At 37.8% G+C, this 18,368-nt stretch overlaps 1 protein-coding gene and 1 long non-coding RNA gene across 8 annotated transcripts in view; one reads left to right on the top strand and one right to left on the bottom strand.

Moving 5' to 3' along the window:
- LOC144455918 (uncharacterized) overlaps positions 1 to 6,022 on the top strand; it is a 38,640-nt gene extending 32,618 nt beyond the window's left edge. The window contains exon 3 of the long non-coding RNA XR_013484772.1: positions 5,595 to 6,022. This is a non-coding gene — a long non-coding RNA (uncharacterized LOC144455918). The remainder of the gene's footprint in view (positions 1 to 5,594) is intronic.
- Positions 1 to 16,998, bottom strand: part of GOLGA1 (golgin A1) — a 61,735-nt gene extending 44,737 nt beyond the window's left edge. For 4 of the 7 annotated variants that reach the window (XM_020967559.2, XM_020967561.2, XM_020967560.2 and 1 more), the window contains exons 1-10: positions 16,910 to 16,998; positions 15,550 to 15,598; positions 14,462 to 14,779; positions 12,458 to 12,548; positions 9,131 to 9,205; positions 8,044 to 8,141; positions 5,979 to 6,011; positions 3,986 to 4,114; positions 3,021 to 3,190; positions 2,401 to 2,512 (exon numbers count right to left, since the gene is read on the bottom strand). In XM_020967559.2, coding sequence (XP_020823218.1) covers positions 2,401 to 2,512; positions 3,021 to 3,190; positions 3,986 to 4,114; positions 5,979 to 6,011; positions 8,044 to 8,141; positions 9,131 to 9,205; positions 12,458 to 12,548; positions 14,462 to 14,596 — 843 coding nt within the window. In that variant the 5' untranslated portion in view covers positions 14,597 to 14,779; positions 15,550 to 15,598; positions 16,910 to 16,998. Of the gene's footprint in view, positions 1 to 2,400; positions 2,513 to 3,020; positions 3,191 to 3,985; positions 4,115 to 5,978; positions 6,012 to 7,714; positions 7,796 to 8,043; positions 8,142 to 9,130; positions 9,206 to 12,457; positions 12,549 to 14,461; positions 14,780 to 15,549; positions 15,599 to 16,632; positions 16,731 to 16,909 lie in introns of those variants that run through there. The other 3 variants (XM_078150128.1, XM_020967563.2, XM_020967564.2) reach the window with 3 other exon arrangements.
- Between the last annotated feature and the right edge of the window lie 1,370 nt (positions 16,999 to 18,368).

The raw sequence follows: 18,368 nt of genomic DNA, 5'->3' as shown, positions 1-18,368 counted from the left end.
TACCCCACTCTCTCCTCTTCCTCACCTATGCCTCCTGGCTCCCCTCAAGACTAAGCTCAACTCTCACCCTTTTTTTTTTTGCTTCTTTTGGTGAGGCAATTGGGGTTAAGTGACTTGCCCATGGTCACGCAGCTAGTAAGCGTCAAGTGTCTCAGGCCAGATTTGAACTCAGGTTCTCCTGACTCCAAGGCCAGAGCTCTTCAACTCTCACCTTTTACAAGAAGTCTTTCTCCTTCCACTGCTAGTGCTTTCCCTCTGAGATTATTTTCCATCTATCCTATTTATGTCTTATATGTTCGTGAATGTTTGTGTGTTGTCTCCCCCATTAGAATGTGAGCCTTTTGAAGATAGGTAACTTGTTTTTGCCATTCATTCTGTATCCCCAGCACTTCTGTGCCTATCCAGAGGAAGTGGTTAATAAATACTTGTTCACTCAAAGACTCTAACCCCTGGGACTTCGTGTTACTCCTCTTTTTAATCCTCAGTCAATATATTATTTTCTCATGTATAGAGATCTTTTTTTAGTGATATAAGCTGAGAGTACTTTGTATTATCTAGTAATAAAATGCTTTCTATCAAGAAAGGTAGGATCAGGTTTGCAACTGAAAAGAAGCTGGTAAAATCTTTGCTAGTAATCCCTGTACGACTGTGAAGCATCTGAGGCAATATTGAAGGATCATATCTGGTCTGGCCATATCCCAGGTTTATAGAGAAGCTGAAATTTCTGTTTACTGCTACAGCAACAGTAATGAAGATAATTACAACTACAGCTAAAACTACATCTACTACCACTAAAATATTAAGGTGGCATAGTGGATAGAGACCTGATGTTGGAACTCTTAAGTCAAGACAACTTGGATTCCTGACAGTGTGACCCTGGGCAAGTCACTAAACTTCTCAGTATGACTGCCAACTCCCTAAGTATCTAAGTTGCAGAAGTGAAGAACTGTATCAGCAGAAAGTGTACTCATCTAGACCAATAAAAGCACAGATGTGGACAAAAAAACTATTATTAAAATGAGTATAATTATGCTTGTCCTACAAATATTAAAGGGCAGTCGTACATAAAACCTTTTACAAACCTTGAAACTACTCTATAAATCTATTTATCATTACAGTAATTCACCTTTATAAAGCACTTTTAAAAGTTTATAAGAATGCAAATTCTTTAATTCTCAAAATTCAGATATCTCAGATCAGTCACTAATATTTCACCTGATTCTTAACCCATTCACCTCCCCAGGTATCAACTCTATAAATCATATGTATAAATCATATGCTGCTGAAAGATTTGTTAAAAACAAGTTATCACTACAATTATTAGTTTACATTATTGAAAAACATGTCACCTGGATTAACAATCAGACTAGAAAATCCATCATTATACAGAAAGCTGGAGGTACCTTTATCACTACTTTGAATTCTAAAGATCAGAAAATTTTTGTGTGCTCAAGTCAAAGGGCAGTCATGTTCCCTTTTACTGACATGGCTAACAGGTAAAAATGCATTATTCAGAAAATCTGTCAGGACAAGCACCACCACGCTAGACTCCCCCTCACTTTCTCTTAACTAAGCTAAACTCAATCTCAACTAAATGGTCACTTCCTCTCTAAGCACTGTGGTGGAAAGAAAAGAACAATGAGCCTAGAGGCAAGACAATGGGGTTCAAGTCCTGGCTTTATCACTAGATATGACCGTGAACATTAGAATCCTCATCTATCAATGAAAAAAAAAAGACACTCTAACCCACAGGGTTGTTAAGAAAATGCTATGTAAACACTAAAATATAATATAAATGAGGTATTCTTATAATTCAAAACCGAACATTGAATTTTTCACCAACTGCTGGTATAGGCGTATACTATATAACAAAACACCTAAACTACAGTTCCAAACTTACTGCTTCTACGAGCTCAGCTATGGAACAGCCCACAAGGGACATGAGAATAACCCATCACTTTCCCCCATCCCCACTGCCCTGCACTCTTGCCGCCGTGCCTTTGTCCACGATGTCTCCTATTCTAAGTATCTCTACCTCACTGACAACTGAATTTCTATCCATCCTTTGAAGTCCAACTCAAATGTCCCTGCTAAGAAAGTTTTCTCTAATCTCTCCTGTAAGTAGCAATCCCCTTGAGATTTCACATAGCATTGGGTTTTGCACCTCTCCACCGCACTTATCCTGCAACAGTGTGTATTATTCCTAAGAATGTATGTGCTATCCTTGAACTCAACTCTAAGCATCTTGAGAACAAGGACTTTGTCCCATTGTCTCATATGAACTTTATATCTGCCCAATGGCCAGCACAATACTTTATATACAATAGAATACATAATAATTCAATCTGTTATACTATGTTTTATGAATCAGGGAAAGCCAGGTTCTCTTCCATAACTCACCTTTTGCAAATCAACAGAAAGCTGCTGAATGAACATTTGTAGTTCCTTTTCCCTCTGCTCCAAAGTAGTGATCTTACTTTCTGCACCTGTTTCTGCAGCTAATAAGTGATCCCTTAATTGGAAAAGAAAACACACAGAGCATGTAATGAGCATATCTGGATAACTCAGCTAAAACATGTTCTGCATGCAAAAACCTCAAGCTCATCTGAAACACAACTAACTGAGAAATTACTCCCTTTGTTTTCCTTAAAAGAGGATACAAGAAGAGACGGGGCCCAACTACGCAGTTGTGAGAAATTCTGATCTAGCTTCACTGGCAGAGACAAATGCTTACTCAACACTGATCAAAAAATAAGCCATTACACTGCAGGGAAAGAGGGAGCTCAATCTACAGCCATCCTGTGATCCCAGGCTCAACTAGATTCGCTGTCACAACAAACCTAGAACCAAATGCTGAACCCATTTATGAGGCACAGGGAAGGCAGAATTAATTCAGTCCCTCTGGAATGGACTGAACTCAAAGAATATTACAAGGTGAAACTGGGAAAAGACTATAGGCCAGCTAAGTTCAGAACGGCATCAAAAAAAATGCCCATCAGTCCCACAGACCAAGCAATAACCTCTGTTCTTCCAGCGCTGAATACTGCCTCTGCAACATCTCCAGCTCACAGCTTAAATTTGAAGAGACCTGACTAGAGGCCAACAGTTCTTCTTGTGCATGACTCAGTTCTCTTGTTCTAGCTTCCATTTCCTGTTCCATTTTTGCCAGACTTTCTTCCTTTTTCAAAAGCTTTCAAGATGCAAAATAAAGAATACACATAATGGCTATAATAAAGTCAACAAAAATAATACTAAAAGGCAGCTAAACTCAATTTACATGCAATGTACAACTCTGGACTCAGAGAACACGTGATGAAACACACTTCCCAGTTTTTAGTACAGAGCTGAGAACCATGGCTACAAAATGTTGTATAAACTTTTTTTTTTTTGCTTAATTGTTTTTCTTCATTATAATGAAGAGTTCTTTGGGTTACGGAACTTTATTGGGAGATGACAGCATGTAAAAATCATCATTAAATTTTTTAAAGCTATTAAGATGTTAACGTTTAGAGTAAACATGGATTGATGCTAAGAGACCACTTGAATAGTAATTTTTTTTTGTTTGTTTTTTGTTTTTTTTGGCTAGGCAATGGGGTTAAGTGACTTGCCCAGGGTCACACAGCTAGTAAGTGTTATGTGTCTGAGGCCGGATTTGAACTCAAGGAAAAAAAAATCTAAGCAAGGTAAACTTACAAGCCTCAAAGGAAATTATATAATATATATGCACAACAATTTTATATAGTCTTTTGGTGAATCAATTGTAGTGCAAAAAAGACAAGCATTTCACACAGAAATACCTTCCTGTCCATGAAAGATTTTCAGTGTATATGAACAAAAATGAATATGTACCAACAATTAAAAAAACTTGAATGGCAATGTTCTAGAGTAACTAGTGGTGTTTATTTTAACTTTCATCAGGTAAGATTAATCTCTTCACAAACATTTTATTAACTGAGTACTAGATGTACTTAACAGAAATGCTTACCATGTGCTTGACTTTAGCCAGCTCCTGCTGCTGGAATCCCTCTAATTCATCAATTTCGTCCCTCTTTTGGAACAGATTCAAACTTTGGTTCTTCATTTCCTGTAACTGAGCTGTCAACAGCCTTTTATCCTATTTGAAAGAACAAGATACTATTCTAGACACTAAGATAGAGGAAGTGGGTTGTTTTTTTTTTCTGCAAAAAGAATTCTTACCTAAAGAAAAGTCCCTAGAGGAATATTCTATGTTAACAGCTTTATAATATTAACAGCTTTTTAATATTTTATGTTAACCATAGAATTATAACTGTGACCAAGACTTAATAATTAGCAATAATGTTCAATTAATAAGTAATTTTATAAAATAGCCAGTGAAGAAGTAGATGAAGACCAAGACTCTTTGAAGCATTTAGACAATTAAATTTGACCAGCAGTTCCAAATAGCCATTTCCCTTCTCCATTCACAATGACATTTTGAACTTGTTGACTAATAACTAGATCAAGACGGAATGCCTTTAAAAATTGTAATATATTCAAGCGGAACTCTAGCTAAACTGATAACAATTAGACACAAATGGTGTCAGCAAGCCAAATTTGTTGACCAACAATTGCTGTAAAGGATCACAAATGTACACGTTATTTCTACCTCTAATTTTAAAAGATATTAAATTCATCTATAAGATTTATTATTGCCTACATTCATAGTGGTTTAAAAGTCCTAGAAAAGCATTTTCATTGCCCTATAATTAGCCCCAAAGATAATTTTTCTTAAAATCAAATGAAGGGAACCCAGGTCTGACCCTATTTAGCATATCTCCTGCTACTTTAGGAATACAAAAATAAAGTCTAGTTCATTAACTTAACTCAGTGGTTTTCAATATTTTAAAAACTACAACTTTTACATTTCTTTTAGCTTTAGAATATCTGACCTAAGTAATCTCTTTACCTAAGTGGGCAATCATCATCAAAACTTGTGGTTTTATTGAGTGAGTGATTTGCAACTATGTTCCACAAAACCTCAATACCCCACGTCACAGGAATTCATTAAGAAAAATTAGTTGGTAATGATGTTTTCTCACGCAAAAAATCAAGTTACGCAGCTATCAAAAATAACAATTATGGGTGGCAGACTTGGCATATGAAAATACCCAAGACTAACTGGAGAAGGAGAACTTTTGAGGATAACGTCTCCTCTTTTGCTTTAAAATTTCTCTGGCCAATCTTTTATTCTAGGACCTAAAGGCCAGCGTTAGTAGATTCCACCATATTTCTATCTGTGTTCTGTGTTTGGGAATTAGTTTGGGAAACAATGTGTTAAAGTATGAGCTATTACTGATAAGGAAAGATAAGGGAGAAAACAATTTCAGAAAGCCCCTAGCTTAGCTCATTGCAAATTATGTAGTATTCAAACCTAGTTTCTGATAAACAAGAGTTGCTGTGGATGGATTTTAGGTCTGGCTACCTTATGCTAGAAGGTAAGGGAAGATTTCAATCCTTCTCTATATTTGAAGAAAAGGTATGTTCAGTGAGAATGAAGAAAGGATTAGTAGCAGAACATGTAGATAGTTGATGTCACTGATTATCTGAAATTAAAAATGTTTTTTCCATCCTAGGTTTGAAAGCAAACCTTGTCTCCATCAGAGAGCTAAAAAGAAACATCTTAAAGACTGAAGAGGACACTTCAGGGCCTGCCTAGGACTACTGGAGCAGTCAACTTTTCTGAACATTATCCAGTCAGGAGAGGTTCTTTTTCAGCAAGGTGATGCTGAGACCTCACAACACTCTCCACTCGGACTACTCTTCTAAGTATTCCCAATTTTAACTAATAAAAAACAAGAATACAAAGAGATTTACTAATCAGCTTTACCTCCTACAGGGGCGGCTCTGTCAATAATACTCATTCCTATGGTGCCTCATTTATTGCCAGCCAAAGAACAGATTTCATAAATCCAAAGTGACAAACACATAACTCTGAGAAAAATAAAAACACAACTCACTTTTTCAAGCTGAGCCAACTTCTCCGCCCATTCCTAAAAAAGACAAAACCACAAAAATGATTATAGTTTTAAAGAATAGCAAGGTCAAGATTTTGAGAAAAAAATCCTGTTACAAAACATTTAACTTGGCTTAAATTAAGAAACAAGTTATAACTGAAATAACAAAATGAACTTATGAAAGTTTGCAAAACGACAAAGGCTACAGATTCTTAACCAGCTACTGATACCAAAGCAAAAGCATGAACACTTAATTCTAGAAAGGTACATCTCACTTAACAACAGCTTTACTAAAACTTGAAATTAGGTAAAACATTGTTGCTGGGAAGTGAGAGTGGTTAACCCTATCGGAATAGCATTTTAATAAATACAGTAGCTGTAACAACATCACAACATAATTTCACATGTGGGATTTGGTTAAATAACTAGTAATGCTATTGCAATAATGTATTAGAGCAATGTTGTGTGGGGTATTACGCCCATACAATGTCCCAACTATCACAAGTCAAAAAACAAAGGTCAACCATATCATCATTTCACACACTAATGAGATCAAAAAAAAAGTTAAATCAATCCTGGAGACATTTTCCTATTAGCTATGTCCATGTCGTAATTTTTATGTCCTCTTTTCATTTTGCCAAACAGATGCTAGCACCAAGAAATAAAAGATTATATAGAGGACAGAAAGCTAGATCTGGAGTCAGGAAGACCCGAGTTCAAATCCAGTCTCAACACCTATTAGCTATCACTTAACCTGTCTGCCTCAGTTTCCTCATCTGTTAAAAAGAGGATAATAATAGTACCTACCTCCCAGGGTTGTTGTGAAGATAAAATGAGATAATATTTGTAAAGTGCTCTGCAACCTTAAAGCACTATTTGTTAGTTATTACAGGGAAGCAAACTTAAAAAAACAAAAACGACCTTAAAAATAGATTTTTTTTGCAGAGAAGCAAACTTAAACAACGTTAACTATCATTAACATTACGTCCCAATGGCCCATGACTGCAAACTCCCCACTTCACTCCAAAATACCACCTCCTTAAAATATAGTTGCAACTTATTTACTCAGATGTCACTGACAGAAAGAGTATTCCAAAAATAAACTGTTCAGAAGACTAAAGCTGACCATTTTAATCACCACAACTTTAACATTTTTAATCTGTTCTTGAAGAACATACCTCTTTATTTCCTTAAACAGAGTATACTGTGTGGCCATGGCTAATTAACTCTCTTAACCTCCCTCAAACTTCAGCATTCTAATTTGTAAAATAGAAATAATAACACTTGTAGTTCCCCCCCCCCCGCCAACAAGGTTATTATGAGAAATCGGATGAGATAATAAGTGCAAAGCACTTTCTAAAACTTCAAAACTCAATCCAAAAAAAACCAAACAAACAAACCACAAAGCCTCGTAATTTAATCTTTCTTTAATGGCTCTAAGCTGTCATTATAATCCATAATTTCTATACTAGGTTATGATAAAGCATTTTTTTTCTCTTCCCTTGCCACAAAGCTGATGGTTACTACTCCTTTTGCCACTGTGTCTGCCTCGTGTTTTTTCTAATCTACTGATGTCTTTAGTATTTTGTGTAAACTGAATCACTAAATATTGAATGATAGCTCAAAGGCTTCTCCTACAAAAGTGAACTGTAGGCATCTACTACTTGTGTTTTATAGAAACTATATAAACTGCTTACTTTCAAGTTTTAGGAGTACAAAAAAAAACATACTCATCTCACCAGCATAAATGAAAGTCTGACTTCCAGATAAGTGAGGATGCTACTAGGGTAGTATTTTCCTTCTCCACTCCATAAACCTGTAGCTGGAGATGGAAGAATCTCATTGGTCTTTTAGACCCTGGCACATATTTCACTACTAAAATCAGGTTGTTTTTTTTTCTTTTATACTATTTCCCCAACCCCAAGTCCAAAGATAAGTCACAGAATCTGCATAATAGTACAATTCCTTTTATCCTTAGCTATCATAAAAACATTTGTCATAATTCTGTAATACTACTAAATAAATAAATACAAATTTTTCGGTTGGGCCTAAGCCATGTATAAATTACCTGGTCCTTTTTTGCTAATGCCAAAGCCATTCCTTCTGCCATTTTGGCTCTGTTGGCTTGATATGTTTCATTCTGCTCTTGAAATTTCCTCATGGAAGCTGTTAACAGAGAGCCTTTATTAAAAAAGTGAGAATATTTCAGGAACAACCTGACTTAGACTGCACCAGAATTTACTTTAAGACATTCATCTACAGAAAGGTGGACACAACACAAGAAGATTATGGAAGCTGGAACTGAACTAGACTATGTTAATATTATTATTAACAAACATAATCTCCTAAGCTCAGTAATGTTCAGGTAGGTAGGTATTTATTCTGGAGGTCACTGGTGGTAATTAAATCAAGCATAAATTACACTAAGATAACATATTACCATTATCTCTACTACACTCAGCATCTCTCTCCTACGGTGCCCAAAGGACTTTAAAAATATTCTCTTTCATCAATCTAGGCAAATTTTACATTATCTTGTTAGGGGGAAGGCTATGTAGTGTACTACTTGGACTTGGAATGTGTAGACCTGGGTTCAAATAATGACTTTGTCATTGTTTAGGCAAGTCATATTTAGCCTCTTTGAAGCAAAGTTTCCTCACTGGTAAAATTAGACATAATAATCCCTATACTATTTAGTTCACAAGACCCTTACATTAATTATGTAAGGGATTTTGTAAACCTTAAAACCTAACATAAATGTAATCTATTATTACTATCATAACCACCAGAGGCTTCTATGTTAGAGATCAGGTCCCCAGTAGAGCTAAGACTAAAAGCCAGATCTCCTGAGACTATAGCTTAATCTCTTGTCCCTAAATGGCAACTGAGGGAAGCTAATAATCAACTTTAGGTTTTAACATACCAAGAAATCTGGCCCAGGGAAGATAACAATCACTCCCATCTATTCAACGTAAACATAAATTACACTTTCTGTCTAAAAAGGACATATTTGTGGTCAAATATTATACCAACTATATTGCTGGTTATATTACTTTCAAAGATTTCAATTTTTAAAGGGAAAAAATCTAGAATACTCTATTAAAAAAACCTTAGTCCTTAACCAACTGAAAAAAAAAAAGGAAAAGAATACGTACAATCCTGGTGTTTTTCTAATGCAATTTCAAGCTTCTCTTTTATCTTCTGCAAGTTTCGCACCTGTTCAGCATATTCTTGAGTAAGGAAGGGAGATGCACAGACCAGGAATGGACAAATATTAGGAAAGGAAATTTTTAAAATGAGTTGAAAACAATCATGATTTTCTGAAATTGAAAATCAAGTAAAGTTTCTCCTTAACAATGAGCAATACAAGCAAACAGTTCTACAACAAATTAATTATGGTACAAAATATTGAATGCAAACAGAAGATCCTACTTAGCTCAAAAGAACAACTACTGGCTCCAATTATCATGCTCTGCTACTAAAATAATTCATTTCAAAATTCATGACCCCATTTCTCTTTTTGGCTATATAAATGGGATAGCTGGCAACTCACTAAATAACCCATTTGCAGTCCACACTTTTACAGTCTTTCAAGACAGCTGAGCAAAACTACACGAGAGTAACATTCTGGCTCAGCTAACAGCATGCCAGTGTGACCTCAGAGTATAAATACTTAATACTTTAGGAATATGATGCTCTTGGCTCAGTAGAATCTGATCAACACTTGCCATATTCAAAGAGAAACATTAATATAAACTTAGAAATTCAGGGAAGTTTATTCATTTCCCAGCCTCCACAATAAAACCTAACTATACTTCAATGGGTAAATCATTCCTATAAAATCTATGTTGAACACTTAATTTTGTCTTTCCAATTTTCTGGAGTTTTTTTTTGGGGGGAGGGGTTTAGAAGGAAGGAAATGGAATAACATTATTTTGACTTTAAAGAAATATAAAATATGAGGGACAGCTAGGTGGCATAATGGATAGAGCACCAGCCCTGAAGTCAGGAGGACCTGAGTTCAAATCCAGCCTCAGACCAAACACTTGACACTTAACTAGCTGTGTGACCCTGGGCAAGTCCCTTAACCCCAACTGCCTCCAAATAAATAAATAAATGAAATATGAAATATGGTCTATTTTAATATTTCAATGATTTGTGATTTCATCAGTGTGGGTATTTCTTCCACTAATATAAATGGCAACTCCTCCATGCTTTAGTAGACAAAGGCTAAAAATAGTCATCACATATATGTCAAAACTCAAAGTGATGAGTCCCTTTACACTCAGCTAGGGTAGTCTTCTGACAACAAACTGATGATTTCTATGCTGGGTCCACACTAAGACCTTTCCAATTTGGTTAGACCCATCAGAGCTTGGGATCTGCTGAAATAACTTTCCAGAATCGAGGGCTGACCACCTCTATCCCAAGATAAAGTTTATAATAGGAAGTCTTTAATGGAAGATAGCCTTAGTAATAATGACATAAATGAATTCACTGTAAACCTATTAGTAAATTCCACAGTCTACCACTATAATCCTAATAAAAAGGGTATTAGATAAATACCATAAGACTGAAAGCACAAAAAACACAAGCCAAAAAAGATATTCCTAGAGTATCCAAAGAAGTAAAGTCTTTTAATAGCATCAGTGTGCAGTTATAACAGTATGAGACACTCTATTCACCAAGAAGAAATTGTACCTTACCGGACTGAGAAAGTAAAAGGAGTACTGAAAAAACTCTTAATTTTCCAACACGTTAATAATAGCTATCATCTGGAGACAAGTGTTGGAGTAAGAAAAATACCAATGGAAATTAAAGACGGAAATGTGTTACAAAGTTGCATAAAGTCATCAATGCCACACGAAAATATTCCCTGTTAGCAAGGAATCATACCTTGATTCCAAAATTTTTGTTAAGGAATACCCAGGTACATTTTAAAGACTTCCTTTCCTTTCTTGTTCAGAAGGTTTATCATTCCTTTTGCTTGCCATACTGCCTTCATTAATATTGCCTCTTCTTGGAGTGGTCTTGGGCAAAATGGCATATTTGTTTTAATGAACATTATAATGCCCCATACTTCCATGACTATGAGCCACTGTAACCAGTAAAGGTGGACTTAGATTTTCAATCTTTAAAATGTATACTAAGTAACTCTTGCCTTAACCTAAGGGGAAAAAAACCCCAAACCAGAGTAGTGAATTCACAGTTAATAGAATAATGCAAGGATATCAATTATTTCCTTTCTAGTCAGAAAGTCACAGAAATACAGAAAGAGCTACAAAAAGTATGTCTCCAGACTACCCCCACTCACATAAAAGAATAACTATATAACTATATATATATAAATATATATATATGTGTGTGTATATATATATATATATATATATATATATATATATATATATATATATATATATATATATATATATATATACGTATATATATATATATATATATATGCAGTTCAGGTGGTACACGACCTCTATAGGGTTCTCTACAGTACTGAATAATGGAAGCTATCTGTCTAAGCTCAATTGCTGAGGAAAAGAAAACTAACTTTCACAGCTTTAATAAAAAACAAAAATGTGAAAGAATTTGCTTACTTAGTTTTATGAAGATCAGTGTTGGCACACAAGCATCACTGTACAGATCTCATTAAAGCTGTATCCTACTTCAACGATCTTTGAGTTACTGATCTGGATGCTGCTTCCAACACATATTGTAATTCCTCCAAGTCTTATGAGAAGATTTCATAAACTGTTGTGGCCCAAAAAGTTCATCCCCAGGTGGTAACATTTGGATGATTAGCTTCTTGGCACTCATCTGGGTTGGTCCTCATCAAAGGACTAATACATGGTCCATGACTAGGCCTGAACTCAAATAAAAATCAGTTTTGCTTTAAATGTTTCTTGCCTTCAGCTAGTCCAACACAAGTACCACAATGCAGAACAACGAGGTTGAGAACGTGCGCCCTTCCTAAGTCCTTAGACAAAAGTTCACACTCTATTGCATGCATTCAGAAGCACAGTGTGGCTTAGCAGGTAGAAGGCCACCCTCTGAGTCAGGAAAACCTGGATTCATAACCTTTTCCCCTCTCATACTAGTTGTGTGACCCTGGGCAAGTCATTTAACCGCTTGGAGCCCTAGGCAGCTCTAAGACTATAATTTACAGATGAGTTGTCAATATGCATCAGTGGAAGGGAGTTTCTGCACTAGGAACATCCCCACACCTATGAGATCACAAGAAAAAAAAAGGACCTTTTTGTATGATTAAAATAATCTGTCCTGAGAGAATGATGTGTTTTCAAGATACCTCTGTTTTCATTTAGAAAAGAAATTGATAACACACCTGATAAACTAAGCCTTGTAAAGACAATCTCTAATTCAGATATAATCCAAATTATGATGTAGTTTAAATTTTTTGCCTTTTTGAGACACAAGGATGCTGTGTTCACTTTGTTACAAGTTAATGAACTTACCAGAAAGTTTGGCCTCTAGTTTCCTTATCTGTTCGTTTCTTCTAAATAGCTGGGATGAAAGGTCTTCTCGAGAACTGCTTCCATCTGAAGCCTGTCAGGTTATAAAAAACTGTAAATAATTTTTGAAAAATACTGTTCAAACATTTCTGGAGAGTCAAATGAGGAATAATTTTAAAGTAATTTTGAGAAGTAAACACTGAACCAGAAGTTCAGACACATCTACTTAAGGCAGGACTATGCTATTAACTATGTGACCTTAGCAAAGTCCTTTGGCTTCTTTGTTTTTCTGCCTGTAAAGTGGAAATAATACTACCTGTGTTCATCTACTTCATAGATCTTAGAAAGGGTTTGTGGATAAAGGGTTTGAGTTTGAATGTCTCTTTCACAAGGTCCCATAAGATATGTGACTCCTAGAATACAGACTGTTTAGAAGAAATCCACTGTAAACTCATAGACTAATAGAATGTTAGTGATAAATGAGATCACCTAGTTTTAGCTTTCTCACATTTGACAGGTGAGTAACATGAAGCCAAGAGAAGGAAGTGACCTAACTCAAGATCTTAAATTAAAATGGCAGAGCCAAAATATTTATATAAGGTATAAAATATGTTCACAGCAACAATCCTAAAAGTATGTTACTTCTTAATATTCTTTTCCAGAGCATCCAATCCTAAAAGAAATTTGGTGACACAAGAATTACTTTATCTACTTTAAATAAGGAGAAAAGACTAGGTCTACAACTAAGAAAACACCAATGATACTGACAGAAATTCTTGAGTCTGAGTTAACCTTACCCAAAAACTCAGACTGTTTTAACACATGAGGGAGACACAGGGGGAACTTCATTGTTGTTAGTGAATGATTCATTTTGGATACATAATTAATAGGGCAAATATATGAAGTCAAAAGCCCCAAAGAGAGATATTTCCCCAAGTACAGTTTCTAAGTATATGGATTTTTGTTACAAAACTCAGCCCTGATTTATTAGAAAAGACTGCTCTTGCTGCAATCAAGGAAAAATAGGGCTTGTGCCGGAGCATAAGTACTGGTAACTCTATGTTCTCCTGCCTGATGCACATGTGTACTTGTATTTCCTGTTATACCTGGCAGCCAAAGCAAACTCAAGTCTAGAAGCCTGTTGAAGTATACCTACGATGTACAATAACAACCACTGCCTTGTAATTCAACCCAGGATCCAGATGGCATAAAAATGGGAAGAGTCATCTGACTTGAAAGACCGCTTCAGTCACTCAACAAAGGAACTCTGTAATCCACAAGAATATCATTTCCTTAAATGCACTGACTTCTTACTTTTTCAGTGTTTTTAACTACAAATTAGTTTTAAGATTAAAGAAACGTGCCCATTCCACCTTCTCTGCTAAAATCACAACTGACAAGCTTAGCAATTCAATGAGAAAGAATGCAGGGTGGATAGACAAATAGTTAATACATCTAGTCTCTCTTATACCATTATGTCCAGTATTCATAAAAAATAATAAGTGACATTCAAAATGAATACACCTGAGGAAATAATAGCCAGGGGCACACACTTTTCAGAGTCCAAGAGGAATATGGAAAACATAGAGAATCTCAGAATTGGGATAGGCCTCAGAAGACATTTAGTCCAAACCGTAACAGACCAAAAACGCCCTCTAAACCATTCTGAACAAGCGAATATCCAATCTTTTATTTATGAATTTCTGTGAAGAGGCTCCCATTACCTCCTAAGGCAGTCCATTCTATTTTTCGGTCCTGTTAGGAAGTTTTTCCCAACATTAAACCTAAAAGAGGGTGATCTACTCAAAACTAAGAGAAAAATCCCTGAATAAGAACAATAAGAGTGAGACTTAAACTGTTTATGTGGCTAAAATTACCGAATCAAATAAAAGTATGTAGAGAGCAAAGGGAAACATCAAAACAATCCTCTAAGGCATTAAGAAAAACATTTACAAGACCATACCCATGGGTCATGCTAAATAACCAAAAGAAAGAAGAGCTACTTACAAAGTCATCTCCTGAGTCAGCCCCCACAGAAGCAACTGACTCCTTGCTGACAGACCTTGGGATTCGTGTAGCTCCTCCTGGCCGTGGTGCAATGGCAGCCTCCTCTGCAATCTTCTTTTTAAGTCTGGCAAACATTTTCCACAGTAGGGATACCCTCTCTGGCTTCTCCCCCAAAACCTGAACTAAACCAAAGCAATGGTACCCTAGAATCTACTGGAAAATCACTGATGGGCCATCAAGAAGCTCCAGCTGCCAAAATTTCCATTTAAACCTGATGAACTTCCCAAACCCTCCAAGGGTTCAAGACATCACAGTTATCTAAACAAAGCAAAAAAAAGAGAGTTCTGAGCTGTGGACATCTTTTTTGGAGGGTGTGGGGGGGGTTGAGGGTAGGTTTGAACTTCAGGCTTCAGGTTTTAGACAGATAATTAAAAGAATACAGTTAACAACATGAAATTAACAAATATAAATGGATGAAACTACTTAGGTAACCAAAAAAGCTGTAATACATTTATCATTTATTCAAATTATTCAAGATATAAAACTAAAGATAACAAGTTGACCTAGACAGCCATCTGTAATTTAACTACTTCAGTGGTGAAGGAAAGGAATAGAGAGCTAAGCAATGATTTGAGGCATATACAGAAGCTCTGGATAGTTTTTAATTAGATGTCCCTTCCTTCAAGGCTGGTATCCCAGAGGTAAGCAGGTAAGAAATATGATTCAGGCATCAGAACTCTATACATGTTTTCAGTGAATGCTACCAACCATATGATTACTTTTCCTTAAGTAATCTGATAAAGATTACCCCAAACTACACTTTTCATTCCTGTGGCAGAAATAACATATTCATACAACACCTCAGATTTAGATCTCTTCCCTCCCACTAGTCTGAAGAACATCAATACTGAGTTCTAATCATCACCTTTCTTGTGTGTGAAGGATTATTATTGCCAAACTTTGTTCTGAGAACGTGACACAAATATGAAGATGATCTTTCTTACCACGCACTATTCATTTGCACTTGTGCAATTTGGCAAAATTCTACAATCTATTTCATCTTCAACTATTTTGAATCACTCACTCACCTGTTATCTACCAGACTTAAAATCAGCTTCCTTGCTACTGCATTCTGTCCTGTGTGAAGAAGGCAAAGACAAAATACATTTGATGTTTCCTCTACCAATTTTAATTCAGAGGAAACATACACAGAAACACAACATATAGTACTATCCCATTTCACATTTTTGTACAATAGTCTTATCTGCCCAGTTCTTCTGTTAGCTGATCAAAAAATATTAACTTTATTTTCCATAGGATCATAGAACTTAGGGCTGGAAAGATTCCTCGAGCCCGACATCCTCATATTAAAGATAAAGAAACTGAGCCCCAGGAGGTGATATGTCCAAAGCCACACAGCTAATAAGCAGAAGATTCATGACTCAACGCTAAATCTTTTGATTAGGAAACCCAGTGTTCTTTTTACTATATTACGATGTTGTCAGTTCCTGATTCTACCTTCCAAACTTTGAAGAGGAAGAAAAGGGACAGGATTACAAAAAAAAAAACACATACACACACAAAAATGAAATAAGGTAGAATCCACTGGCCAGAACCTACTTCCTAGTTTGTTCTGACAAGTCACAAAGGTCATGTAACAAGCTGATTATGCTTCTTGATGCTGGTCTGCCATTCTCGCCCAGGCTCACATTTAGAATGCCTCTGAGAAGTGCAACCCTAAATTTAATGAAGCCTGAAGTCTATACAGAAACACCCCAAGTGGGAAAGAACTGCTGACATTTGCAATCCTGTTCATCCATCATCTTTTCGCCCTCCTCTATCAAGGGGTTAACCAATTAGGGCTAGAAGTGACCTCCTACCAATCTAATCCAATCTTCCCATTATGCAAAGGAGGGAAGAAGGGATCTGCCCAACTGACAGAGGCAGACTCTGGAACTCGGGCCAGGTTTTCTGACAGCAGACCCAGAACTATTTTCAGTACAACTCAGTCTCGAGAGTTTAGGAATGAGCAGGGATCACTTCAGGACAAACAAGCTCGGCCTCCTGCAGAACGGCGAGAGCCTGACAGGCCCTCCAGACCACCAAGCCCACCCCGCCCCCACCATTTAACAGACTGGGAGACTGAGGCCCGAGGAGGCGAAGTGACTTGCCCAGGGTGACACCGGGAGGCGGTGGCGGGGCCGGGGCTGCGGTGTAGTCCTCCGGGTTCCCAGGAGGGACCTCCTTCTAGACCCGCGGGCAGACCACCCCCGTCCGGCTCCCAGCGCGAAGCAGGGACGGGGCGGGGGGCGGGGAGCGGGGAGCCAGGGCGGCTCCGGAGGGCTCCCGGTGCGCAGCTCGGGGTCCTCTCGGGGGGGGATCCCTCAGCCCGCCCGCTTGCCGCGGACACCCGGCCTGACCAGGGGCTCCTGCTCCGGGCCCGCGCACCTGTGGCTCGCACCGACTCGGCCCAAGCCCCTGTCTCCCAGGAGGAGAGGAAGGGGGTGGCGGCTGCGGCAACTTCCGGAACCCAGTCCCCAGAGCCCCGAAGGAGGCGTCAGCAGCACCTCCGAGGAGACCGCAGCCCCGGACCCGGAAGCGCAGCAGGCGGCACCGGAAGTGACTGTGACGGCCCAGGAGCGACGCGAGGGCTCTGCGCCTGCGCTGCAAGCCCCCCTAGGTGGCTAACCCGGTTCCCTTCTTTTCCCCTCGCCACTTTTTTTTCTGGCTTGAGTGGAGTGGGACTACACGTCGACGCGAGCCTGGCGAGGACTGTTAAACGGCACGGTCCCGTGGAGCGACTAGGCGCGTGCGCGGCTGGCGGGGCCACGTCAGCGGAGTGGAACTCGGTGGTCTCGGGGGACGTCACCGGGTGTTCCCAGTGACGTGACTCGGAGGGAAGAAAAGGGTGAGCTGGCGCTGGACCTCAGTTTTCCCATGTGTAAAATGGGATAATAGTTGGGAAAACGAGGGTCTGGCGCTCCCACACGCTTGTAGAGGAATGCATTGGTCTGAGCATTCGAGAAAACACTTGGAAATGGCACAGAAAGAATCAGTAAACTCAATCGATGTGTTGGTTTTGCAGAACTACTTCTTTCCTCTTATTGCCTGTGGGCAGGGTTGGGTCTCTGGTTACGTGTCTGAGAGAAATAGTTTTGAAAATGAAAGTGATGTCCAAAGATATAGACGAAATGTATTGCAATCAAATAGAAACAATGAATTTGAGGAATTCAAGCAGGGAAATATAAATTGAATCGGTGAAGCAAGCAGAACCAGGAAAACTACGAATGTCTACAGCAATGTTAACAGAAAGAACAACAAAAACCTCTAGTACTATGCAACTTATAATAACCAAACTTACCAACCCAACTCGCAAGAGAAAATGTACTCTCCTCCCTTCTTTGCAGAGGGGTGGAATAATGGGTACGAAACATCCACCCTTGTCAGATTCTGCTGATGTGTTGGGTAGTTTTGCTGAATTTTTTCTTTTTTTTTTTTATGCTTTATTACAAAGAATGTTTCCTTGGGTAAGGGAGAGAAGAAGAAATTCTTCACAAGTGAAGGTGATATGAAAACAAAAGATAAAAAAATGTTAAGATATCAATAAAATTTATAAATACTATTCGCCCCATCCCTCATAGTTAACAGCCAAACTGTTCTACTCTAAAGGCCTGTCTGAGGTGGTAAGCTGAGCTCTTGGCACAAATAAAACCCAGTTAGTGTGAATGAGTTCCACATTTGTCTCCCTAGGAGCATACAGAGAACAGTGAACTCAACAAATATTTACTAAGTACGAACTATATCCAATGCACTGTGTTCAGCACTTTAGAAGCAAAGACAAAAAGCAAAAGACCCTACCTCCAGTTTTTAATTTAATGAGATATGTAAAAAAAATGTATATAGCATT

The sequence above is a fragment of the Phascolarctos cinereus genome, unplaced genomic scaffold (assembly GCF_003287225.1).
Source record: "Phascolarctos cinereus isolate Bilbo 61053 unplaced genomic scaffold, phaCin_HiC Scaffold_2;HRSCAF=192, whole genome shotgun sequence".
Taxonomy (NCBI): domain Eukaryota; kingdom Metazoa; phylum Chordata; class Mammalia; order Diprotodontia; family Phascolarctidae; genus Phascolarctos; species Phascolarctos cinereus.
The sequence above is the reverse complement of the archived record's forward strand: the minus strand, read 5'-3'. Positions and strand labels throughout refer to the sequence as shown.